This window comes from Garra rufa, chromosome 4, assembly GCF_049309525.1.
Source record: "Garra rufa chromosome 4, GarRuf1.0, whole genome shotgun sequence".
NCBI classification, from domain to species: Eukaryota; Metazoa; Chordata; class Actinopteri; order Cypriniformes; family Cyprinidae; genus Garra; species Garra rufa.
The window spans coordinates 10,715,424-10,743,064 of record NC_133364.1 but is presented as its reverse complement, the minus strand read 5'-3'; the positions used below and the strand labels follow the sequence as shown (position 1 = coordinate 10,743,064).

General features: G+C 35.8%; 3 protein-coding genes across 6 annotated transcripts in view; 2 read left to right on the top strand and 1 right to left on the bottom strand.

Annotated features, from left to right (window-relative positions):
- The window catches only part of hspa14 (heat shock protein 14), a 12,350-nt gene extending 7,625 nt beyond the window's left edge, over positions 1-4,725 (bottom strand). Inside the window, exons 1-10 of the mRNA XM_073838207.1 lie at positions 4,640-4,725; positions 4,377-4,457; positions 3,320-3,402; positions 2,795-2,843; positions 2,600-2,705; positions 2,429-2,519; positions 2,177-2,281; positions 1,938-2,099; positions 303-458; positions 122-224 (exon numbers count right to left, since the gene is read on the bottom strand). Of these exons, the coding sequence (XP_073694308.1) occupies positions 122-224; positions 303-458; positions 1,938-2,099; positions 2,177-2,281; positions 2,429-2,519; positions 2,600-2,705; positions 2,795-2,843; positions 3,320-3,402; positions 4,377-4,457; positions 4,640-4,696 (993 nt within the window). The 5' untranslated portion in view covers positions 4,697-4,725. The remainder of the gene's footprint in view (positions 1-121; positions 225-302; positions 459-1,937; positions 2,100-2,176; positions 2,282-2,428; positions 2,520-2,599; positions 2,706-2,794; positions 2,844-3,319; positions 3,403-4,376; positions 4,458-4,639) is intronic.
- Positions 4,726-4,862: 137 nt separating this feature from the next.
- Positions 4,863-7,555, top strand: cdnf (cerebral dopamine neurotrophic factor). The gene is made up of 4 exons (XM_073839243.1): positions 4,863-5,032; positions 6,643-6,770; positions 6,887-7,028; positions 7,113-7,555. The coding sequence occupies exons 1-4, from the start codon at positions 4,945-4,947 to the stop codon at positions 7,301-7,303; spliced, it is 549 nt and encodes a 182-aa protein (XP_073695344.1). The 5' UTR covers positions 4,863-4,944; the 3' UTR covers positions 7,304-7,555.
- Positions 7,556-10,831: 3,276 nt separating this feature from the next.
- The window catches only part of shank3b (SH3 and multiple ankyrin repeat domains 3b), a 36,708-nt gene continuing 19,898 nt past the window's right edge, over positions 10,832-27,641 (top strand). Inside the window, exons 1-5 of one of the 4 annotated variants that reach the window (XM_073838627.1) lie at positions 10,832-11,033; positions 20,176-20,439; positions 22,958-23,161; positions 23,279-23,350; positions 24,310-24,418. In XM_073838627.1, coding sequence (XP_073694728.1) covers positions 20,242-20,439; positions 22,958-23,161; positions 23,279-23,350; positions 24,310-24,418 — 583 coding nt within the window. In that variant the 5' untranslated portion in view covers positions 10,832-11,033; positions 20,176-20,241. Of the gene's footprint in view, positions 11,034-15,613; positions 15,802-20,175; positions 20,440-22,957; positions 23,162-23,278; positions 23,351-24,309; positions 24,419-27,641 lie in introns of those variants that run through there. The other 3 variants (XM_073838631.1, XM_073838628.1, XM_073838629.1) reach the window with 3 other exon arrangements.

The window sequence follows — 27,641 nt, the reverse complement described above, 5'->3', positions numbered from 1 at the left end:
CAGCTGGATAAGACTGAAAGGCTCAGTACTAATAACCAAATGATTTTTATTCATAAATTGTGAGATACAAATCTGCAGCTCCCTCTAATGGTCACCCATTTGGGTTAAAAAGTTGTTTTACCTTGTTGATGTCAGAGGTGGACAGGTTTACTTGCTCAAGAAGTCCTTTAATTGGCTGTATGCACTTATTAAAGAGACTGGAGCATATTAGCTCAAAACGGGCTCTAGGGTAGAAGCATATGAGACATAGAGGTGAGCAATATGTACAATTTTTATGAAACTGATTTTGAACTTCCTCTCACCGTGAGACATTGCACTCAAAATCCATGCCATCGTAGAGCGAGTCCACAAAGCAGTTTGCACTGCCCAGAGTGGAGAGAGTGTGTTTGGCCATATCAGCACTGTTCATGAGCTTTAGCATCGCCCTGGGGTTACCCGTCACATCCTGTTTATAGGTCCTGGAGTCACGCATTAAAACAAAACAAAAGATTTAAAACAGTAATGACATTCATGTAGGATGGGCAGTATGAATCTTATACGAAACTGAAGGTTTAAAGATATTAACACACTACCACTCAACAGCTTAGATTAAGTAAGATTTTATCAACTTTTTATTTTATATTTTTATTTTAAAAATAAATGAATAATATTTTATAATAATTATATATTTTATATTTTGAAAAGTAATTTTTCGAAAAAAGAAAAAAAAGGGGTTAAATTGAGTGAAAACAAAGACATTTATAATGTTGCAAAAGATCGATTTTAAATAATACTGTACATTTTAATATATATTTAGGTTGCTGAAAATTCAGCTTTGCATTACAGGAATACATTTTTTTTTAAAATATATTAAAACAAACAACAGCTATTTTGAACTGCAATAGTATTTCACAATGTTTTTGTTTTTACCGTATTTTTAATGAAATAAATGCAAAAATTCTTGCCCTTACTTTTGAATGATAGTGTATATAAGACATTATATATTTAATATTTGCTGTCACATAGGTTCAACATATATTACACAAGTATATTACAGTATTACACAAATATTTTTTATTTATATAGTAATTTCTATTTTGTGATAAAGTATAAAAAAAATAAAGACACATCTCTTCCATCTACTCTTTTCTATCGACTTTTTATTATTTCATTAATTATAAAAAAAAAACTTGCTACATTATTAGACTAACCAGGACTTGTCACAACATTTATATGTTGTTGCTTTTTTGTTGTTTTGATGGCTTTCTATTGTCCTTCTTTGTAAATCGTTTCAGATAAAAGCATCTGCTAAATGATTAAATGTCTGTGTAATGGAAAAGTGCGTAGTCGAATCAGATTTTTAAATTAATAAAGATTAGATTAAAACAAAAAGATAACATTCATAAATGAATGAAAAGTTTTGCATCAGTAAAAAACAGTGTTGCATTATATAACAGTTAAAGGGATAGTTCACCCAAAAAATTTAAATTCTGTCAAGTCGTTCTACACCCTTAAACCTTCGTTCATCTTCAGAACACAAATGAAGATATTTTTGATGAAATCTGAGAGCTTATAATGGTGGCAGACTGCAACTCGGGAGAGAATAATGAAAGAAAATGTTTTTTTGTATTCTCGTAGCTTCATGAAATTACGTTTGAACCACTGATGTTACATGGACTATGGTACCTTTCTGAGCTTTCATTGTGTTAGGACCATTGCTGTCTATGGAGGGTCAGAAGGACTTCGGATTTTATCAAAAATATCCTAATTTGTCATCCAACGATGAACGAAGGTCTCACAGGTTTGGCACGACATGACGGTAATTAATTAATGACAGAATTTTCATTTTTGGGTGAACTATCCCTTTAAGAACAAAAGACTAAAAGGTTTTTGAAAGGATTCTAAAAGGTGTGAAGTTGCATTTAAATATTAAATTAAAGCACCAGACATCTACTGACTTTTTGAACTCTGCTGCGAGGTGCTGTGCGAGCTCATGTGTGAAGCTCTCTCCTCCAGTCCTGTGATCGGTCTGTGTGGTGAGAACCCGGTACATTCCGCTGTTCACCTCCAGGACGGTGACGCTGAGAGATGTGCCTCCGAGTTTGTACACCAGCACATGACTGAGGTCGAAAACAGAAATGTAAATGAAGCTTTTGAGGAGCTGAAAGAAAAATCTGAGATAACACAAAAACTCGACCTTTTTCCCAACGGGGAGTCCTGGCCGATTCCGTAAGCTAGAAGGGCGGCGGAAGGTTCGTGGATCAGCCTCAGCACATTAAACCCGGCACTTTCTGCAGCTTGCCTACAAACACAACACCGACTCTTATAAAACATCTCCCCAGACACAGGTTCTGGAGTTAGATAACAGTGTTACATCATTTGAATTAATTTGCATTCATCTCATAAATCTCAAAAGATGTTTTACAGACACATCAAGCACATACAGTACCTGAGCGCATTCTTCTCCATCTCTCCGAACTCAAAAGGCACTGTTATGACAGCATCTTTCACATCTGAACCCAAGGCCGACTGGGCCGTCTCTGTTGGGAACATAACTTAGTAATTATGACTAATTCATGCTAAATATACTATGAAAAGAAATGAAGGATTTAGACAATACCTTTCATTTTATGGAAGATCAATTTAGCTACATCGTCAGGTGAGACATATTTGGTCGTCTCTCCCGTGTCGATTTCATATCTGGGAAGGTCATTCTTGTTGACAACCTAGAAATGATAAAAATGGTTCGATTGTATGGGTACCGTTGTGTTTTTTTTAAATCTGTCAGTATTTAAGTGGTACAGCATGTACTTACAATGCATTTGCTTTCTTCTTTGTGTGCCTGAGCATCTGGGTCATCATAGCTGTCAAATACATAAGTCCAATGAATTTTACATTTTGATTATTACTATTATATCTATAAATGTATTATTATTAAGCTATTGTTAATTCAACTGTAAATGTGACCCTGGACCACAAAACCACGGGTATATTTGTAGCAAAAGACAATTGCATTGTATGGGTCAAAATTATACATTTTTCTTTTATGCCAAAGATCATTAGGATATTAAGTAAAGATCATGCTCAATGAGGATATTTAGTAAATTTTCTACTGTAAATATATCAAAACTTAATTTTTGATTCGTAATATGCATTGCTAAGAATATCATTTGGACAACTTTGAAGGTGATTTTCTCAATATTTAGATTTTTTTGCACCCTCATATTCTATGATGTATCTGTGACTTATCTACAGAAAAATGTAAATGACCAAATGTTTATATAAATAAAAAACTAAATTATCCTCAGATTAGTCTAAGCATACAACATTAAAAACCTACCGTCTGCCCAGGATCTGTTTGACTTTGACAACCGTATTGGTGGCATTTCGTATTCTGCCCTGCTTAGCAGCGATACCCACTATCTAGAAAAACATATTAAATAAACCCATTAGACTATCATATGACCTGACATTCTTGCTTCATTTATTAACATTCAAATTAAACAAATACAGAATGAATCAAGACATCTTACAACACTTTAATATTATATATACACTACCAGAAATTGTGTTTTTAAAGATATCTCTTCTGCTCACAAAGCCTGCATTTATTTGATTATTTGAAACAGTACTATTTCTCCATTTAAAATAATTGTTTTTCTATTTGAATATACTTCAAAATATAATTTATTCCTGTGATTTCAAAGCTGAATTTTTAGCATTAATACTCCAGTCACATGATCCTTCAGAAATCATTCTAATATTCAGATGTGCTGCTCGAAAACATTTATTATTATTTTTATTATTATGTTGAAAACAGCTGAGTAGATTTCAGAAGAACAGCATTTATCTGAAATATAAATCTTTTGTAACATTATAATTGTATTTATCGTCACCTTTGACCAATTTAAAGCATCCTAGCTAAATAAAATTATTAATTTCACCTACTGTCTCTTAAGCTTTTGAATAGTATAATGTATAATGTTACAAAAGCTTGCAAATCAGCAAATTTGAATGATTTCTGAAGGATCATGTGACACTAAACACAGGAGTAATAACGCTAAAAATTTAGCTTTGATCACAGTAATAAATTACGTTTTAAAATATATTCAAAATTAGTAAGCAGTTATTTTAAATAGTAATAATATTTCACAATATCACAGCTTTAGCTGCATTTCAGATTCAAACAATGTATGTACACTGCTATTATGAAAAATGAAGCTCACTATGCAATAGAAAAACAGTACACTATACATAATACAGACACAGTATACTAGACTAGACTAGAGATATGTTTTGTAGTTATGCATATACGTTTTTATTTTACGCTTTGTTTTTGGAGCTGATGAGATATTATGAATGATTATTGCCTGCAATGTCCATCATAGAAGAATTACCTGTTCAGTGTCTCTATATGCGACCACAGCTGGAGTGACTCTGTCCCCTGCATCATTTGCCACAACATCTGCTCGCCCGTCCTATATGAAAACAATTACACTTATAATAAACTGTATTTCATCTGATCACGTTATGGTTTTGGTCTATCACAACATGACCTATTCAGCAACGTAAACAAAGTCTGTTACATATTTTATTTTGTCGCCGACATATTTAGGTTCATCAAACAACTTAAAATGATTTACAATCATAACTAATTCACCTTAAATACAGCAACACAGGCACATGTGTATCCAAAGTGCACCCCGATGGCAGCCATGCTTCCGAAAAATTCTACCGGAAGCCGGTATCCGTATGCAAATGAGAGGGGATGGACTTCAAGGCGCTGTCAAATGACTGGCGGCGATTTTAGCCAATCAGCGCGCCGCTGCACAGACGTCGAGTGGAACGTCAAGAGAGCAGCGCCTGATTTAGAAACAGCTGAAAGCGGCGTCGGTGGGTGTTGCTTACTGGGTATTGAAGTACACTTAAAAGTGCGCACAAGCGCCTTTTAAGCGCACCAGAGTCATGTCTTTAAACAACTCCTTTGCCACCCCGTTAGTTTTTCTTTTATGTGTTGTTTTATTCTCAGTTACTGATGCAGAAGAATGCGAAGGTGAGGTTGGTCGGCTTGGCTTGCAATGCGCATGAGCCCCTGAGTGTAAAAATAGTCATCTGAACTATGCTGGGTTATTGTGCACAAGTGCATGAGCGTTTTCACATAGTGCATATACGAATATTTAAGAGGTGTGTCCTGGTTTTGGATTGCAAAATGAAAACTCTTATTATTGTAATACTAAATATGGCTTGTGTGTTACACTACCAGTTTTTTTTTAAGTATTTTCTTCTCACCAAGCCTGCGTTTATTTGATCCAAGGTACAGTACAAACAGTACATTTTTTAAAAATATTTTTACTATTTAAAATAACTGCTTTTTATTTAAATATATTTTAAAATGTAATTTATTCCTGTGATTTATAGCTGATTTTTAGCATCGTTACTCCAGTCTAAAGTATCACATGATTTTTCAGAAATCATTCTAGTATTCTGATTTGCTGCTCAAAAAAACATTTATTATGTTGAAAACAGTTGAGTCGATTTTTTTCAGGTTTCTTTGATAAATAGAGTTTAGAAAAACAGCACTGGTCTGAAATAGAAAACTTTTGTAACATTATGTCTTTATCATCACTCTTGATCAATTTAAAGCATCCTTGCTAAATAAAAGTATTTAATTCTATCAATAAGTATTAATTTCTGACTATACTGACTCCAAGCTTTTGAATGGTATAGTGTATAATGGTACAAAAGGTTTTTATTTCAGATAAACACTGATTTTTGGGTCTTTCTATTCATTAAAGAATCCTAAAAACAATCTACTCAACTTTTTAAAATATTGATAATAAAAAATTTTTTTGAACAGCAAATCAGAATATTAGAATGATTTCCGAAGGATAATGTGACATTAAAGACTGGAGTAATGATGCTGGTAATTCAGTTTCGAAATTACAGGAATAAATTACATTTTAAAATATATTCAAATAGAAAGTAGTTATTTTAAATAGCAAACATATTTCTAAAATGTACAGTTTTTTGCTGTACTTTGGATCAAATAAATGCATCACAAATCTTACTGTTTCAAAACTTTTGACAATCTCCATTACTTTTTATTTTACAGTAAATAAATCAAGTATCAATTGAATACGATGCAAAGAGGTGATGCTCTTTTTGTCTATTTGTATTGATTTCCAGTGCAAATGTCTTTAGATTTTAAGCAAAATGACAAAATAAGTCACCTTGTTTTATGAGAAATTAATCAAAATTATGGCATGGCATTTAATGCATGCACTACCAAATATCTAAACATGCTTAAATCAACATACATTTACTTGAGATGCTAATTGAACATATAAAGTGTTGTTGTATGAGAAACTCATTCAATTTAATTGAGTTTTTGGTTATTTATTTATTTTTGGAATACATATCTGCAAATAGGCTCTGTTCGCATCTCAAGTAAATTTATCTGATTTAAAGATGTTTAGATGTTTGTATGACAAAACAATGCAAAAATACTGAGGAAGATGCCATGATTGAATGAACTTAAGACTTTCTAATTAAAATAGAAGACATTTTTAAGATTCACAGAAACCCTGTTATATAACCAGCATAAGAATTCAGCCCTCCAGCACAAACCTCTTTTTATTTAGTATGTGTGTATCTGTTTTGCAGTGTGTGTGGGGTTTTTGGGGCGGCTTTATAACTCACTGGTGATCAGACACACAGAACTGTCCCCAGAGCTGGTGGAGGAGGGTCTGATCAGAGCCTGCGCTGAGACTACCGGGAAAGAGAATAGACTTGTAAGAACATGAAAAGAAGTCTGGTTCTTATTCTTCTTTGCTTGCTGGTCCATGCTTGCATGTTTTTGGTATGGAATGTACTAAATGTATGACATCTTGTAATTCTTTCACCTCAGTGTTATTACCTGGGAGCCTCCAATGATGCTGCAGCCAAAGTGACAGGTGAGGTGAGCCGCCCCCTCAGTGCACATGTTCCTGTCCACAAAATCTGCCAGAAACTTCAGCGGAGGGACGGCCAGATCTGCGAGCTCAGATATGGTGAGGGTGTATTCACGTATAAGAGTCCTGAAACTGTATTTGAGAGTTTGGAAATATTTATCTCAAAGTTTTCTTCTAAAACAGAGCGTCCTGTTCTCGACTGGAGCAGGGACGCTTTGTCTAAAATGCGGGTGTTGGAGCTGAAGAGGGTCTTGGCCTCGTGGGGGGAGGAGTGCAGAGCCTGTCTGGAGAAGAGTGAATTTATTGATCTCATCCAGGAGGTGGCCCCCAAACACAGCACAGCGCAGCACAGAAGGCATTCTGAAGAGTTCTGAGGGCCTCCTTGTGCAGCTCTGTGCTGGGGAGACTCCTTGTGCAGGACACACTGCAGTGATGGGAGGGGCTGCACATGCAGCTGCGCTCAGGGACACTTGGATATTGCTCTGAGACTTCTAACTTCTAATGCTTTTCATAATATTCGTTACGAGTAGCCATGTGCAATATGTGCCCATTTCCCCAGTGTCTCATTCTCCTGTAGCACTGTAAGCATTTTCTCCCGCACACTCAGAATAAATCATTAAGCTTTATTAGTTTCAGTGATTAAGAGGTTGCTTGCAGAGATGCTGGCTGTTGGTTTTTTTCTTTTTTTTTTGTCCAACTGTTTAATTTAACTTGTGTCAAGCTCTAAGACCAGTTACATCCTAATTCGTACTCCCCTTTAAGAGCATTTTGTGGTTGCAGCTGTGGGTGAATTGCATGTTACCCATTAATTTGTCTAGATAATATTTTAATCAAAAATAAAAAAGAATAAAAATATTTTGCATAAATAATTATTTATTTGTGCACTTCTCATCAGCATAATGCAGATAATAAAAAAAGCAAAATAAACATAATTGTAATGAAAACTGTCACAATGAATGTTTTTGAACAGAAGGATTTTAATGTTTTTTTTAAAGTATCTTCTGCTCACCAAGCCTGCATTTATTTGATCAAAAGTACAGCAAAAACATTAAAATTTTGCTATATTTCAATAATTTATCCCTGTGATTTCAAAGGTGAATTTTTTGCATCAATACTCCAGTCGCATGATCCTTCAGAAACCATTCTATTCTGATTTGCTGCTCAAAAAAACAGCTTAGTAGAATTTTATTTGATTAATAGATAGTTCAGAAGAACAGCATTTAACTTAAATAGAAATATTATAATCTTATAAATAGAAATAGAAACAGTATCTTTATCGTCACCTCTGGTCAATTTAAAGCATCATTGCTAAAAAAAATGATCTATTCATCAAAGAATCCTGAAAAAAGCTGTTTTAAATATGGATATTAATAATAATCAAAAACTTTTCTTGAGGAGCAAATCAGCATATTAGAATGATTTCTGAAGGATCATGTGACACTGACGACTGGAGTAATGATGCTGAAATTTTAGCTTTGATCGCAGGAATAAATTACATTTTAAAATGTATTCAAATAGAAAGAAGTTATTTTGAATATTAAAAAAAATATATTTAAAAATTGTACTATTTTTGCTGTACTTTGGATCAAATAAATGCAGGCTTGGTGAGGAAACATTAAAAATGTTTACTGTTTAAAAACTTTTGACTGGTAGTGTACATGTCAGGGATCATCTAATTTAATCACTTTTTAACTTTTTTGCAGCTTTTAAATATTTTTCCAGATGACAAAATTAGTGAAGCACAAATATTCTGTGTAATCACTTATTATGAGGCTAAAGAAATATCGAAATTTAGTCAGAGGATATGCTTAATTGCCATGAAAATAATGCAAAAAAAATCTGGACATTATTAAAAAGTTAAAACTTCAACAAGACCAGATAAAACTTTTAAATTAGCTAAGAGAGTGTGTTAAAAATTATAGAAAGACCAATGATTTTCTCCTGTTAAATTCGGATAAGACAAAGATACAGTTGAGGTCAAAAGTGTACATACTCCTTGCAGAATCTACAAAATGTTAATTACTTCAGCAAAATAATAGGGATCATACAAAATGCATGTTATTTATTTAGCACTGACCTGAATAAGATATTTCACATTAAGATGTTTACATATGGTCCACAAGAGAAAATAATTGAGAAATAACAACAACAACAACAACAACAACAAATAAACAAAATAAATAAAAATATAAAAAGACCCCTTTCAAAAGTTTACATACGCCTGATTATTAAAACTGTGGTTATTACCTGAATTCTCCACAGCTGTTTTTGTTTGTTTGTTTAGTAATAGTTGTTCATGAGTCCCTTTTCCCATTGTTCTTCAGAAAAATCCTTAAGGTCCCACAAATTCTTTGGATTTTCAGCATTTTTGTGTATTTGAACCCTTTCCAACAATGAATGTATGATTGTGAGATCCATCTTTTCACACTGAGGACAACTGAGGGACTCATTTGCAACTATTACAGAAGGTTCAAATGCTCACTGATGCTCCAGAAGGAAAAATTAAGCATTAAGAGCCAGGGGGTGAAAACTTTTGATCAGAATGAAGATGTGTACATTTTTCTTATTTTGCTAAATTATCATATTATTTTCATTTAGTACTACTCTTCAGAAGCTACAGAAGATAAACGTTTCCCAGAAGACAAAATAAGATAAAATTTCATGCCGGCTATTAATGCATCGTATTTCCTTTTGAATCATCAGTGAGCATTTGAACTTTCTGTAATAGTTGCAAATGAGTCCCTCAGTTGTCCTCAGTGTGAAAAGATGGATCTCAAAATCATACAGTCATTGTTGGAAAGGGTTCAAATACACAAAAATGCTGAAAACCAAAGAATTTTTGAGACCTGAAGGACTTTTCTGAAGAACAGCGGGCAGTTTAACTGTTCAGGACAAACAAGGGACTCAAGAACAACTATCATTAAACAAATAATAAAAAAAAGAAAACAGCTGTGGATCATTCAGGTAAGAACACAGTATTAAGAATAAAATGTATGTAAACTTTTGAAGAGGGTCATTTTTATAAATTCAACGATTATTTTCTCTTGTGGACTACATGAACATCTTTTATGTGAAATATCTTATTTAGGTCAGTACTAGATAAAAAAAAATAACATGCATTTTTTATGATTGGTAAAATAATTAACATTTTGCAGAAGTAAACTTTTGACCTCATCTGGCCCAAAAAAAAGTACACAGAATCTCTTCGATTACAATTCCCATCTAGACAGATGTACCATTACTTCCTCTACAGTCATCTACAGTATATAGACAGCAACTTTTTGATTTTTGTGCATGTCAGTTTCCACAAACTCAGTATCAAATTTGCGTGCGTATTTCATAATTATACAGCACCACCCTGACCTCTCGTAAGGATCGCATTGTTGTGACTGTCTTTCCATACACACACCGAACAAAGGACGCCCATGAAGCCGTGCTGATGTTTACATCTGGCGCGTTGCCATGGCGACCACGGAACCTTTCATCCGCCGCTTGTGATGCCACAGGATTTTGCTGACAAACTTTTTATGTCATAAAACAGAACCAATCAGCCACGAGACCATCGGCGGGGCTCGTTCTCTCTCTCTCTCTTCTCCTCTGCTCTCTCTCCTCTCTCTCCCCACCCCACCCCCCCAGGCTTTCTCATTCACAATCCCCCTTTTTAACCATCCAGTTCTGCTGTTCTCCTGTAATAGCTGTTGAGAAGAGAGAGAGACTGTGAGTGAGATTCAGGCCTTGCCCACGCAAAGAAGTGGGAGACTGAACCTCTCTCTATACTCTCTCTCTCTTTCTTTCTCTCTCTCTCGCGCACACACACACACACAGTCAGTGTATCATGCTTGCACTGTGTGGGCTGAGCTGAGCATTCCTGTCATACAGTAACAGTCTCTCTGCCTCCGCACTCTCTCTCTCTTTCCCTCTCTCTCCCTCTATTTCTCTCTTTCCCTTTCCCTCTATCTCTCCTCTTTTCTCCCTCTCTTCTCTTTCTCACACACATACGTTGCAAATACACACATTAACACACTTATACACTTTCACAGAGCTGAGACGGACCCTCGTAGAGGAAGTCGAAATGGTGTGGAATGTGTGCCCTGGTTTTATTAGGTAAGTTTGATGATTTCCAACACATCCTTATGTGAATTGTGTGTGTGTTAAGATGTTTCAGTGACTGTTTGTTGGAAGATGAGTGTAATTTTGTGTGTCATGTTTAGTCAGCGCACCTCTGCAGATGCGGATATTTTCATTGGGGGATTACAGAACACTTTTTACCTAACAGGCGAAATGTGTGCGTTAGCAAGCGGATGTGTGAATGAGTCTATATAGGTCTTCCTCAGGCGAAGCCTAATCTCTGATTTGCTCTGAGTTGAATTTTGCAGAACGGAGGAACGTCGCCTCTTACCTTCTTTACCTGTCGCTCTCTTACGTCCTAATTTCTGTCGTGACTGAGGCCAATCTATTCAGCCCTAACGCCCACACATTAAGCCATCACATTCTCCGTTTCTTCTCCTTAATTTACTCTCTCCCCTTCTCGATCTCCCCTCTCTGTAAACATCTGTGACTGTGTGAGTCTTTTGCACGCCCGTCAGGAGGATGCTCGCTCCAGATTTGTGCTTTGGCCCTTTAAAAGCAGGCAAAGTTTCCTGGTGAACCATTTTTCTGGTTGCCATAGTGATGAGCGAGGACTTGGAGAGGTGCAGTGGTACTGGGATGCAGTGACAGCTCTTAGCATGTGAATTCTCACAGTGAGATATGGAGATGCACTGAGGCTCTGAACAGAGACGGCGATGAGGTGAGACGCCCACGCGCACACACATCATTATTGCTCACAGCGCTCTTTGGCTGATCATACTGTTCCTGGATCTGGATTCGGAGGTGACAAGAGCCCCAAAGGGGGAGGAAACCATGTGGGAACGAGTGAGGGAGAAAGGGGATTTGTGCATATTTGCGTGTGCAATGATGAATGCATATTGTTACTCTAGGCAGAAGTTTTGCATTTAGGAGGTTGCTACTTTGAAAGTTGACTTTGTATGACAAACTCAGTGACTTGTGTTTTAAGAATGCATTTTAAATAACGCATTAAAATATTGCTTGAAATTGCAGAAGGTCAGAAAGGTCTTCAAATTTAGGAATATGTTGTTGGCATAACATTACAAGCAGTTTGTTTTAATATGGCTGCCTTCGGGTTATGACATAATAATTGAGACTGCATAGAATATTTGTACTTTTTCAAATGTAAAACTGTATTTAAATATTTAAATATGTTCTAAATTTAAATTATATGGCTATTCTATATTTAAAAATACACTACCAGTCAAAAGTTTTTGAACAGTAAGACTTTTAATGTTTTTTTTTAAAGAAGTCTCTTCTGCTCGCTAAGCCTGCATTTATTTGATCCAAAGTACAGCAAAAGCAGTAATATCGTGAAATATTTCTACTGTTTAAACATTTTTTTATAATTATTAGCAGTGTTGGGGTTAGTTACTCAAAAAAGTAATATATTACATATTACATATTACTCTCAAAAATAGTAATGCCTTACTTTACTTTATTACTCCCTGGAGAAAGTAACTAGTTATATTACTAGTTATATTACTAGTTACATTTTTTTTTTCTTACACAAAAAAATGTTATTCTGAACAAAAAAGCATGACCTATACTGCGTGCATCCAGTGCATACGCGATCTCATAAAGCTCTTATAACAATGGATATTATGCACAATTAATCTTTCATAAAGGTCTACGTGTGTTGTGATTCGTAAGCACGCAATATTCAGCACTGTTCAAAACTTTTGAGCAGTGAGTGAATTCTATCTTAAACACCATTGATTGGCGATGCGTTCCAAAAATCAGCAGATGGCTTCATTGCTCATGTTGCAAAACAAGTTTTAAATCGAAACTGCCTATTCTTGCTCTTTCTAATCATATATGTTGTTCTAGCTGTTTTTGTGCAATAGATGAATAACATTATTATTATTTTTTTAGATATTTTATGTTTAGATATTTCTATATTGCGGGAGTCCCGCGAATCATTTTATTTTCCCGCATCCCGCACACACACACACACACACACACACACACACACACACACACACACACACACACACACACACACGAGTCTCTACCCGCCCGCACCAGCACACGCACTTGTCCATCAAGTTTTGTCCCGCGCCGCACTCTGTTGCGTTGGATCCCGCGGGTTTGCAGGTCTCTATTTGCGAGTGCCGCTCTGCTGCTGGCTGCCGGGTGTCGACCAATCGGTGATGGTAATTTAATGATACCTCGTGCCAAACCCAGACCAATCACTGTTCAATTCACGCCCCCCTCCCCTTCCCTTCTGTTCTCTGTGTTGTCGTGTGCCTTGAGTGTGATGAAGGTGCTACTGGCAAATGTAACGCAAGTAACTAGCTCGGGAAAACTGTAATAATATTACAATTTTCAGACGAGTAATGCCTTACACTACTAGTTACTGAAAAAAGTAATATTATTACAGTAACGCGTTACAAAGTAACGCGTTACACCCAACACTGATTATTAGTAATTAGTAAATTATTCCTGTGATCAAAGCTACATTTTCAGCATCATTACTCCAGTCTTCAGTTGCTGTCCAAGAAACATTTATAATATTTATAATATAATTATTATTATTATCAATATTTAAAACAGTTGAGTACATTTTTTGATTTTTCAATTCTTTGATGAATAGAAATACCCAAGGATCAGCATTTATCTGAAATAAAAAGCTTTTGCAACATTGTATACTATCCTGTTCAAAAGCTTGGAGTCAGTATAATTGTTTTTTGGAGGAAAGAAATGATAGAAATTAACGCTTTTATTTAGCAAGGATGCTTTAAATTGATCAGAAGTGATGATAAAAAACATTTATAATGTTGCAAAGATTTCTATTTCAGATAAACGCTGTTCTTCTAAACTTTATATTCATCAAAGAAACCTGAAAAAATTCTTCTCAGCTGTTTTCAAAATAATAATATAATAAATGTTTTTTTGAGCAGCATATCAGAGTAGTGAATGATTTCTGAAGGATTGTGTGACTGAAGTAATGATGCTAAAAATTCAGCTTTGAAATCACAATTTAAAATATATTTAAATAGAAAACAGCTATTTTAAATAGTACAAATATTTCAAATTTTTACTGCTTTTGCTGTACTTTGGATCAAATAAATGCAGGCTTAGTGAGCAGATGAGACTTCTTTAAAAAAACATTTTTCTGTTCTTACTGTTCAAAACCTTTTGACTGGTAGTGTATATTCTAAAATAGTTAGTCAAAGTACATTAATGAGCTGCAAAGGATTGCTTTTTTTTAAGTGGCGTGCACTTGCACATGCGAAAATCTATAATTAAATAAGGATTTTGCACTGGTTGCATTTGTAGCTGACAGTATAGAAATAAATAAATTTGTAACATTGATCATGTGACTGCACAGATGGTCACATGTACCTACACTGAAGCTCAAGATGCTCTTTAGATCATGCTTGGGAACGATTATAAAGTTTGACACAAAGCCTGTGTAAAAAAAAATAAAAAAGCTACATGTTATTTGTCAAACTGCCAAAAACCCAAATGAATGCATTTACTATTTTTCAGAGAGAGAGAGAGCTCTCAAAGATTTTAAGAGCGGCTGCAGTCTTATAACTTCAGTCAAGTTCTTACCCACAGATCCAGACGTTAAGGTGTGTCTTATGTAACAGAAGCAGCACGCTCATGTGATTTCTCCTTGATCTGATGAAATCAAAAGGAAATGAAATCTATCAGGACTTGATGCTGCTGTCATCTATCACAGCGTCTTCATATGTGATTTCAAATATTGATATATTCAGCATTAAAGAGCTATACGACAATATTAGTGCTGTATCGTACATTCCTGTAATTGCGTTAGAGGCCCTTCGAATGTGCGGTGGAAATAGAAACGATACTGTGCTGTAACCGCATGTGTGTGAGATTTGTAGGAAGGAGTGTGGGTGTCAGTAGCCTTTATTTCTGTTCCACATTCATGTGTGTGAGGTGAATTTTTGTATCGCCTGAGGAAAGAGGGGAGTTATCAGAGGCATGCAGCCTTTCCTATACTTCCTGCAAAAACATCCCGAGGAGCCTCGGCCCAATCCAGCCAGGAAGAAGGGCAGGAAGTTGGGCTGAGATCACGGGAAGTAAATTACAAAGCCAGAAGGGCTACGTATGAAAACAGGTCCAGTGGACGTTTCTGGAGACTGTAACAGTGCTGGATTAAAGAAATGATTTGTGTGAGCGTGTGTGTAAGTGGGAATATGTGGGAGTTGAATCTGTGTTTAAAAATTGATGGGATTATGAAGGCTTTTTTATTTCTTCATTCAGACTGGCATCATTTTCGGTGTGACCGCAACATGCTTTTATCCAACAGCATGGATAAATAAAATCTCTTATTCACTTAAATCAAAGCATCATATAATCTCCTGTTGCTACATTTTAAGCTTACAGTGGCACTTGACAACTAAAATGATGTGTTTATTTAAACATAGCCTCACCTGAGGTGTTTATAGAGATGTTGTTGACTGGTTAAGACTCTGAACTCTGGCTGCTATTGGTGGAAGTCCTCGAACGATGCTTTCGGTTGGTCGAGATGGTTTGAGATGGTCTGGAGACCTTCCTGCTGTAATTTCCTCCCGCTTTTCCTGCACGGGAATATTCAGCATCAGGGTTGGGCTTCAAGTGTCCTGAAATCTCAGACCTCAGAGGGAGCGCCGGGACATTCAAGCCTGCTGTATTTACAAAAACAAAGTGCGCATTGTGGAATACTAGCAGAAAACGGTTGGAATATAGACGGAAAGTTTGAAATACCTGCGAATGTACAGGAACCTCACATGGGAAGTCCAGGTCAAAGGTGAACTCCTCCTTGTTTCCTTGTTATTCAGCATTTCTAACTTGTTGGTGGTGTTTGCTAAGACATATTGAGTATTGCTATTGCTCATACTTACAGTAGGTGATTGTAATAAACCTCTTAATACCTAAATACTAAACCTTAGGGGAAAAATTGTCTGTTTTGGACTACAAATGTGATCCTGGACCACAAAACCAGTCTTAGGTAGCACGGGTATTTTTGCAGCAATAGCCAAAGATACATTGCATGGGTCAAAATGATTGATTTTTCTTTTATGTCAAACATCATTAGGATGGTAAAGATGACGTTCCATGAAGATATTTAGTAAATTTCCCATTGTAAACTTAATTTTGATTAGTGATATGCATTGCTAAGAACTTCATTTGGACAACTTTAAAGGCGATTTCTCAATATTTTGATATTTTTGCACCCTCAGGTTCCAGATTTTCAAATAGTTGTATCTCAGCCAAATATTGTCCTATTCTAACAAATCCCAATTTTTTTTTAAAAAATTGACCCTTATGACTAGTTTTGAGGTCCAGGGTCACAAATGATGTGGAACGTTAAAGTGAGTATGCTTTTACTTTTCTAAGTGAGACAGATTTTGAGCTTAAGGAAGAAAACTTTCCAAAATATCTCTCCCTTATGGGTGGGTACTGCTTGAGCCAGTAAGCAACAACCAAGTAGAACGCACTTAACAACTTCCTATAAACCACTCAAAACGCCTTAGCATCCAGGGAATGGCAACTTCTGTGTATTTGGTTACAACTACTGCCTAAAATAATCTCTGTATCATTTAGTGTTATAGATTAAGTGATTATTAGTACTTAAATATTTCAGTATTTTAATTCAGTTGAATCCATCTCAGATGACATGCCATTTCAGACTTTAGTTGATATAGGTTTCTGCTGGTCGTGCATAGGGGTGGGTGATATACTGGTAAAAATTTGTCAACCGGTAGAGATTTTGGACTATTGTCTCTATTGCAGTTACATGCTTACATGGCATTGCTGTGATATGTGGTCATGACAATGTATTATTTGCATGCACTTTCCAGCATTGTGATTTAAAAACGAGTGATTTTAAGCCGTTAAAGCGCAATCGGCAGCAAATGAGAAATGTGTGCGCTCTATGAAAGCATTGGGTGGAAGTATTGTTATTTTTGCCATTTTATATGATTTGTATGGTTAAATACACACACTTTATCTGTTAAAATGCCTGTCTTTGCATCCTTGTAAAAATAGTAGGACTTAAGTGAAAGCAAACAGCTGAGAAAGAAAACACATGTGTAACAGTATATTGGATCTGGGTGGCTCTTAAAGTGAAAGCAGTCTAATATTCCCGCTGTGTGTTATTCATGTTAATCAAACAACAAAAGAGAGAAAATCTCTCACTGCTCTTGACTAAATCACTTTTGTATTGTTAATAAGAAGAAAATAATGCTGTCAAATGATTAATCGTGATTAATCGCATCCAGTATTAACGTTTTTGATACATATGTGAGTATACTGTGTATATTTATTATGTATATAAATGCACACACATACAGTATATATTTTGAAAATATATAACTGTATTTACATGTATATATTTATATTCATATAAAAGATATGATTGATTCGTAAAGAAAATTTGTTTTTTTTGAGGAAAACATTTCAGGATTTTTTTCCATATCATGGACTTCTATGGTGCCCATGAGTTTGAACTTCCAAAATGCAGTTTAAATGCGGCTTCAAATGATCCCAAATGCGGTTGTAAATGATCCTAGCCGAGGAATAAGGGTCTTACTTTTTCCAAAATGATTGTTGTTGTTTTTTTATTACAATTTTTATACTTTTTAACCTCAAACACTCGTCTTGTCTTGCTCTGCCTGAACTCTGTTTTTTCCAGTTCAAGACAGGTAGGGTGTGTCGAAAAACTTGTAGAAAACATTTGGGATCGTTTGAAGCTGCATTTAAACTGCATTTTGGAAGTTCAAACTCGGGGCACCATAGAAGTCCACTATATGAAGAAAAATCCTAAAATGTTTTCTCAAAAAACATAATTTCTTTACGACTGAAGAAAGAAAGACATGAACATCTTGGATGACAGCGGGTTGAGTACATTATCTGTAAATGTTTGTTCTGGAAGTGAAATTCTCCTTTAAATATTTTTAAAATATAAACATACCATATTTTTCTTAAATATATACATGCATGTGTGTTGTGTGTGTGTGTGTGTATTTATATATATATATATATATATATATATATATATATATAATAAATATACACACTACACACATACATTATGTAAACAAAAACTTTTATTTTGGATGCGATTAATCACGATTAATCGATTTGACAGCACTAGAAGAAATATGTATTTGATTTACACAGTGAAGAATATGCGTTTTTATGCATTGTATGTAGCATTACTTATTTCTTTGTTTTACTGTAGTTTTTTGTCCATTGCTAGTAATTAGTTTCTTATTCTTATTTAATCACTTACTGTTTACTTATCTTCAGCGAGTTTTTTTTTTTTTTTAATTTAGGCTAGTATTAGTTTAAGTGATATTGAAACTGGTGACAAGAATTACACCTTATTTAAATACCGTGATATAAGACTTATATCACCCACCCCTAGTCGCACAGTGTAACAATGCAGATGCAAATGATACTTGCTCTTTACAGGGATTTTCCATCTAATGTTCTCTGTGACAATGTCTGTTACGTAATAGAGGACTTCCCTTCTGTCTCTGTGGACAATAGTCAAGAGTGTCTGAAATGTTTTAGCTTGTGTGTGATTGCATTGGAATGAGTGAGTAGGTGGACGGCTACATGTGGCCGGCTGTGATAATAGTATGCTAAAAGAATGAGGCATATTCCTCCACCAATTCTTAGCGTGGCTGAAAATGTCCAAGGCATTTATCCCTCTGATGCATGCAAAATGAATCGTTCTACTTCAAAACAATAACATATGTGTCCCTGGACCACACAACCAGTATTTGTGGCAATAGACAAAAATATATTGTATGGGTCAAAATGATCGATTTTTCTTTTATGCCAAAAATCATTAGGATATTAAAAGATCATGTTCGGTGAAGATATTTTGTAAATTTCCTACCATGAATATATCAAAACCTAATTTTTGATTAGTAATATGCATTGCTAAGAACTTTATATAGACAACTTTGAAGGCGATTTTCTCAATATTTAGATTTTTTGCACCCTTAGACTCCAGATTTTCAATAAGTTGTATCTCAAAATATTGTCATATCCGAACAAACTATACATCAATTGAAAGCCTATTTATTCAGCTTTCAGATCAGTTTACAAATTCAAAAAGAAGAATCTTCCTTAGCCACAAAGAACCTTTTGTGAAACAGAAAAGTTAAAGGTTCTTTATGGAACCATTTAGACATTTGTGAAGTACCTTTTTTTTAAGAGTGTATCCTAACAAACCATACATTAATAGAAAGCTTATTTATTCAGCTTTCAGATGATGTATAAATCTCAATTTCAAAAACTGACCTTTATGACTGGTTTTGTGGTCCAGAGTCACATATAATAACTTCAAATATTTTATCACATCAAAATAGTCTATTCTGAGAGAGTCCTGACATCATTCCACTGCAATAAAAGATAGTAGTCATATAGTAGGTACCAATTTATAACATTAAAGGGCATTATTTTTATATGCAAAAGCAAACATTGCTTGGAGTCTTGTCATTCAGTAACAGGACAGACTGATTGAATTATGGGAAACATTCTAAAGTAATTGCTTGTGATGCTTTAAATGCAACATCACTCCCCAAATGGTTAAAAATTACTTTTGTAGCGCACGTAATCATGCTTCAGAGGGTTTAAAATGAAGTATTTAAAATGGGTGTCAAGAGTTCAACAGCGCTGGTGGTTTGTTGCTTGCGATGCTTTAATCGGAGGGACGGCAGTGAGTGTGTGTGTGTGTGTGTGTGTGTGTGTGTGTGTGTGTGTGTGATTTTGCACAGCTGTCTCTAAAGAGGAAGTGGTAGCGCACCAGAACAAGCAAAGTGCTGAGTTGCCATGGTAACTTGGGATGCAGGGTTCCCTCAATTTCCATTATTCCCAAGTGGATCTGCTTCACAGTGTCCATGGCAACCACTCACAACCAATGGAGTTCCTCTCTCTCTCTCTCTCTTCTCACTGTCTCTATCAAACTCTCTCATCCCATCATTTTATCTTGATTTGTGGTAAAATGTCATCTCCATGCTTACGTAAAGACGTCACACCTGTCACACACAATGTCTTTGACATTGTAAGCCACCAATGCACACTTCTTTTGAGCACATGCTTGCTTGAAAACAACCTAAACATCAGTACATCAGAATGAGTTTGACAGGTGTATGTTGTCTTGTAGGGTTGTGAGGCCGGCGTGTTGAGCAGAACGCACACACACTCGCACACACACACACTCTCCCGGAGCATGCCTATCAGTCCACCTGCCGACGGCAAACATGAGGCTCTCGACCGGCCGCGGCAACAACACACCCCTACCAACGGTAACCACGGAGATGACAGCATTCGGGCCTCTCCTGGGAGTAAATCTTCCTCCGAACCTATGGAGGATCTCCACGGAAATGCAGTTGTCATACGCATCGGAATCCCTGATCTGCAGCAAACGGTGAGCGCTCCTCTCATATGCATATGCAGCCTCTCTCTTTTCTTTGAAATGGCTGCACTGCAGCACTGGAGTAGAGAGTGGCAGTGATTGGTACAGACCGAGTTGTCGATTCTGCGTGGGAGTAAGGGGTGTGTGACAGAGGCTTACAGCATGTCGTCTACATGCACGCATGTTCCTGCATAGGGATCCGCAGGCATTTGTGCTGAAACATGCCGCATTGGTTGTCGACTGCATATATGCATATATGGTGTGACTTTTTTTGGCTGAATAAATTTGCACTTCTAATTGATGTTATGTGGAACATGTTTACATAATCTGTAGACAAAACTGCAGACATACCTTGGTCTTTCTGAGTCTTTTCAGCATCCGGCGTAACTCCTTGATCTCTGTCAATGTCCGACGGGGGTACTTTGAAGTTGAGTTTTGTATTTTGCACCTCTATCATCCTCTGCTTTTCACATTAACCTGCGAACAGAAAATATTAAAGGTTTGAAAATGTGTTTAAAATATGCCCTCACCCTCAAGCCATCCAAAATGGTATGTTTGTTCACCGCAACAGATTCTGAGAAATTTAGCATTGCATCACTTGCTCACCAATGGATCCTCTGCAGTGAATGGGTGCCGTCAGAATGAGGCGCACACATCTGAAGCACGCGCACAGAAAGCAACTAAACTAAGTTCTCTTTCATGTCTTATTGCGCTTAAACGGTCAAATACACACAAGTTTAAGTTAAAACACACAGAAGGTACAAAAACAGTCAGTTATGTCTGTGAAGGTAAACAGCTGGGAAAGAAATCACATGTTTATATTAGATCTGTGTGGCAGCAGCGTAATATACAGTAAATAAATTAATAAATCCACTGCTCTTTTGTCTCCCCTGAGGCTGAGTGTTCTGTGCTCGTCTGTGCAGATCAAAAGACAGAACAGTTAACATGCTGTGCTTGAACTTTTGTCATGGGGTTAGAACTGGTACACCGTTGTCGCTTGCGAAAACAAAATAGTGGCGCCGTGGATGTAAACGTGCACATTAAGGGGCGGTAATATTATAATAAGATCCCCTTACTATGTCACAGGGGGAGTGAAATTTGACGCTTACCAAAAACATCAAAAAATTTGTGCTTTTTCACGTTTTCTAGGTTGGTAGATGCACTGCGGACCTGAATATATAGCTCTTAAACATGGGAAACAGTCAGAATGTAATGATATGTCCCCTTTAAGATGTTTTTAACTTCAAACCGTTGCTTACGGCTAAAAAACAAATCCTCTATTCATAATATTGCTTTTCTTCAGTTGAAAAGCCGACGTTTGAATCATAAAATATAAGCAAAGATCAAGAACCGTTTACAAGCCAAAACATTCCAAAAGAAATTTGACGTTTAGATAAGTTAAAGCACCTTAATGATGGATTTGTTTCTTACAAACATGTAGCTTTTTAACTTCACAAGATGTTTATTGATGGACGGGAGTCGTGTGGATTACTTGTGGATTATTATGATGTTTTCGGCCTCAGGCCACCCAAATGTAGACGAGTTTTTAAGCAACAAACTCATCTACATCTTGGATGGCCTGAGGGTGAGTACATTTTCAGCAAATTTTCATTTTTATGAGAACTGCTTCTTTAAATAACATTATTTTTGCACTGCGAATCTCACAAACACCATTTCACTTTACATTCGGCTAATTCAAGTAAGAAGATGTCATGAGGTCAGCGCTTTCTTATTGACTGATGATGAATAAACGTTTGAGAACAAATAGTACAGGCCTTAATCTCTTGAATGATCTTATGAAGTAAAGACTAAAGCCTGGTTCCTTTGTAGGAAATGTTAGATAATCATGTTTTTAGACATTTTTATGAACACTTGATGGCGAAGCAAGATTCAAATTGTACATTAATACTTAAGCTTTTAGCTCATATACTCCAGTCACTTTAAGCCTTGGTGCTCATATGGGTGATGCAGGTTTCAGTCCAGCCTGCAACATATCTTAATATATGTGACCCTGGAACACAAAACCAGTCATAAGGGTCAATTTTTTTTTCAATTGATATTTATACATCATCTTAAAGCTGAATAAATAAGCCTTTGCGTTGTTAGGATATGACAATATTTGAAAATCTAGAATCTGAGGGTGCCAAAAATTTTAAATATTGAAAATCGCCTTTAAAGTTGTTCAAATGAAGTTCTTAGCTATGCATATTACTAATCAAAAATTAGGTTTTTATATATTTACGTTAGGAAAATTTGCTAAATATCGTCATGGAACATGATCTTTACTTAATATCCTAATGATTTTTGGCATAAAAGAAAAATCTATAATTTTGACCCATATAATGTACAATCTAGTGCTACAAATATACACGTTACTTCAGACTGGTTTTGTGGTCCAGGGTCACATATGTCACCTCATCCATGAGTTTGTCAATCCCTATATGCAAATAAGCATAAATCCCCAAATAAAAGCGAAAATATTGTTGGTTCATATAGGAATATGACAAGTTTGTAATATGTGTGCTTACAGAAATGCCTGCGATTGGACCTTGAGGCTCCAGTGTGGGTTTGTAAGCAGCAAGTTCTGGTCACTCTGACACAAAGCCTGACCGATGTGCTTAACTATGGCCTCTACCTCCCTGCCTTTAACGGGCGTGCCGGAAAGTTCCTCGATGAGGAGAGATTGCTCAGGGAGTATCCTCTCCCTACGATCACACCTGTACCATACCTAGAGGTGCACATAAACATCCTTCTGCATCCCACAATGCTTTAGAGCTCTCACTTATTATATAATTACGTCATGTTGCTATGTTATTTTCACTCACCTATCAGTTTATTTGTGTGACTTTAGTTCCGTTACAAGAGGCGTGTTTACACTCAGAGCCATGTAGATGACAAGCAACTGGCCAAACTACATACCAAGGTAATATTTAACTGAAATGTGACCCTGGACCACAAAACAAGTCATAAGGGTCATTTTTTTTAAACGGAGATACATCATTATTAAAATCTAAAAATATTCTAAATATTGATAAAATCGCCTTTAAAGCTGTGCAAATAAAATTCTTAGCAATGCATATTACTAATCAAAAAGTTTTTAGATATTTGCGACAGGAATATATATACTATAAATCCTTAATATCCTAATGATTTTTGGCATAAAAGAAAAATCGATAACTTTGACCCATACAATGTATTGTTGGCTATTGCTACAAATGACTGGTTTTGTGGTCCAGGGTCACAAATGTTCTAAATGCTGAAACATTCTCTTTAAAACTTTGCTATCTAAAGCATTTGTAAGCTATTTAATTTTGCTCTTGAGAAAAGTGCATGTTTTTTTCTGTGACAGTTCTAGCCACTATAAATGCCAAACAGAGTCATGGGAGCATCCCATGCTTTTTTTTAGCCAAATTTGAAAAAACTAGCTAATTAGAAACGCACTCTGTCTGTGAATCATTTAGTGCATTCAGTTTAGCTGATATTGCACTTGCTGACATGTCTTTAAAGGATGGGTTTGGCAAAACAGTTAGCAAAATGGCAAAAGTTAGCAAAAGAATTTGAAGTGCTTACAGCACCTTTAAAAGAGCCATAGCATATAGTTTGATTGTATTCATTATTCTAAGCCCACTTATGTTAGTCAAGGTTTCTTGCAGCTGAAATATAATTTAGTTGCATGACTATTTTTTGAAGTGTACAGACTGTTCTGATACCATCTTATATACTATCTAATATCTTTATTTCTTTTATTACTTCTTTGTATGTGCTCCATTTGCTTCAAAACCAAGATTTCTGAATGAAAAATCGTGGTCTAAGCAACTTTGTGTTATAAATGTTAAATGTTGTATGTTTTCTATGCATTTCACTAATTTCTGTTGCTGCTAGGCCAACCTAAAGAAGTTTATGGAGTATGTTCAACAAAGGTGTGTGGACAAGGTCTGCAGGTTTCTGGAGAAAGGGCTGGACCCCAACTTTCACGATTCTGAGAGTGGGGGTGAGTACTTCAGAGTATATATACATACAGCTGAAGTCAAAAGTTTACATACACCTTGTTAAATGTTAATTATTTTACCAAAATAAGAGAGATCATTAAAAGGCATGTTATTTTTTTATTTAGTACTGACCTGAATAAGATACTTCACATGAAAGATGTTTACATATAGTCCACAAGAGAAAATAATATTTGAATTTATAAAAACTACCCCGTTCAAAAGTTTACATACACTTGATTCATAATACTGTGTTGTTACCTGAATGATCCACAGCTGTTTTTTTTGTTTTTAAATGATAGTTGTTCTTGAGTTTATTGTTTGTCCTGAACATGCATATGCTGTTCTTCAGAAAAATCCTTTAGCTCCCATAGATTCTTTGGTTTTTCAGCATTTTTGTGTATTTGTACCCTTTCCAACAATGACTGTATTATTTTGAGATCCATCTTTCCTTTGCTTCAGAAGGAAAACCAATGCATTAAGAGCCGGGGGTGAAAACTTTTGAACAGAATGAAGATGTGTACATTTTTCTTATTATGCCTAAATATCACATAGTTTTCTATCTAGTACTGCCTTTTTAGAAGCTACAGAAGATCCTTACATGATCCTCAGTGTGAAAAGATGGATCTCAACATCATACAGTAATTGTTGGAAAGGGTTCAAATACACAAAAATGCTGAAAAACCAAAGAATTTGTGGGACCTAACAGATTTTTCTGAAGAACAGCAGCCAGTTGAACTGAAAAAACACAGCTGTGGATCATTCAGGTAACAACACAGTATTAAGAATCAAGTGTATGTAAACTTTTGAACAGGGTCATTTTTATAAATTGTATAACTATTATTTTCTCTTGTAGACTATATGTAAATGTCTTTTTTTGTGATATATCTTTTTCAGGTCAGTGCTAAATAAAAAAAATAACATGCATTTTGTATGACTCCTATTATTTTGTTGAAATAATTTACATTTAGCAAATTTTGCAAGGTGTATGTAAACTTTTGACCTCAACTGACCTCTTTTTAATAGTTAACTTTTAACTTTTTTTGCTCACTAAAAACTTCCACAGATCATGTTTTAAGGTCATTTCAAGTTTTATTTTGATGTAACAAAGTGGTTATATCTAAGTGTGTGAGTTGTTTACTTACTTTTTTTAAATTAGTCTTCCCATTGATGCCATTATATTGTTCAATCAGACTGATTCACGAATGCGGAACGTGCATGAACACAAGAGCCAGGATTTATTGCATGAACCAATCACAGATGAACACACCAGTCATATCGAATCATATCGCAATGGTGGCATTACCTCGTCTCACGTGACTTTCCCCCATTCATTCTCACTTACCCCCCACCGAACCCACTGCACGCTTTAGGATTTCTGTTAAAGGAACACTCCACTTTTTTTGGAAATAGGCTCATTCTCCAACTCCCCACGAGTTAATAAGTTGAGTTTTACCGTTTTGAAATCCATTCAGCCGTTCTCCTGTTCTGGCGATATCACTTTTAGCATAGCTTAGCATAGATCATTGAATCCTATTAGACCAATAGCATCGCGTTCAAAAATGTCCAACGATTTTCCATATTTGTTGTATTTAAAACTTGACTCTTCTGTAGTTATATCGTGTACTAAGACCGGTGGAAATGCAAAGCTGCGAGTTTCTAGGCCGATAAGATTAGGAACTACACTCCCATTCCGGCGTAATAGTCAAGGAAGTTTGCTGCCGTAATAAGGCTGAAGCAGGAGCAGTAATATCACGCAGCACATGTGCAAATGCTAAACTAGCTGGGAACTCATTTCTGATAATACTCCGCCTGCTTCGGCCATATAATGGCAGCAAACTTCCTTTACTATTACGCCGGAATGGAAGTGTAGTTCCTAATCTTATCAGCCTAGAAACTCGCAGCTTTGCATTTCCACTGGTCTTAGTACATGATATAACTACAGAAGAGTCAAGTTTTAAATACAACAAATATGGAAACTCGTTGGACATTTTTGAACGTGATGCTATTGGTCTAATAGGATTCAATGATCTATGCTAAGCTACGCTAAAAGTGATATCGCCAGAACAGGAGAACGGCTGAATGGATTTCAAAACGGTAAAAATCAACTTATTAACTCGGGGAGAGTTGGAGAATGAGCCTATTTCCAAAAAAAGTGGAGTGTTCCTTTAAAACTCAATGGGCTCAGGGGAGGCGAGAGAGATGCGAACTCCCATTGTAACATTACCGGCTAGTGTCGCTATTGTACAATTTTGTTTTTAGAAAAACACTTTTGTACACTTTTTAAAGGAGTAGTTCACTTTCAGAACAAAAATTTACAGATAATGTACTCACCCCCTTGTCATCCAAGATGTTCATGTCTTTCTTTCTTCAGTCATAAGGAAATTATGTTTTTCGAGTAAAACATTTCAGGATTTCTCTCCATATAGTGGACTTCTATGGTGCCCCTGAGTTTGAACTTCTAAAATGCAGCTTCAAAGGGCTCTAAACAATCACAGCCGAGGATAGAAGGGTCTTATCTAGCAAAACAATCGGTTATTTTCAAAAAAAAAAAACAAAAAAAAATTACATTTTATATACTTTTTAACCTCAAATGCTCACCTTGTTTGAGATTAAAAACTATATAAGTTGTAAATGTTTTTAGAAAATAACTGATCGTTTCGCTAGATAAGACCCTTCTTCATCGGCTGGCATCATTTAGAGCCTTTGAAGCTGAATTTAAGCTGCATTTTGGAAGTTCAAACTCAGGGGCACCATAGAAGTCCACTATATGGAGAGAAATCCTGAAATGTTTTCCTCAAAAAACACTATTTCTTTACGACTGAAGAAAGAAACACATGAACATCTTGGATGACAAAGGGGGTGAGTACATTATCTGTAAATTCTTGTTCTGAAAGTGAACTACTCCTTTAATGTTATGTTTTGTAATATTTATGTTGTTTTACTTTTGAACTATGAATTTTTTTCTCATCCAATGTTTTGAGGAGGCACTGCCTCCCTTGCCTCCTTGGAGGAAATCTGCTTTCAATTTGTGGAAAAGAGCAACTTGGACATTCTGCCAAACATCTCAATCTGGTTTCAATGGAGTAATCTAAATAATACGGGGATGGAGCAAGATGAATTTTCATTTGGCATGAAAGATAGGTGAACTATTCCTTTAAAGTTTGCCTTGATTAGCATTTAGCAAGCTTTAATGAATGCAAATTCAGGACAGTGCTAATCAGCAAG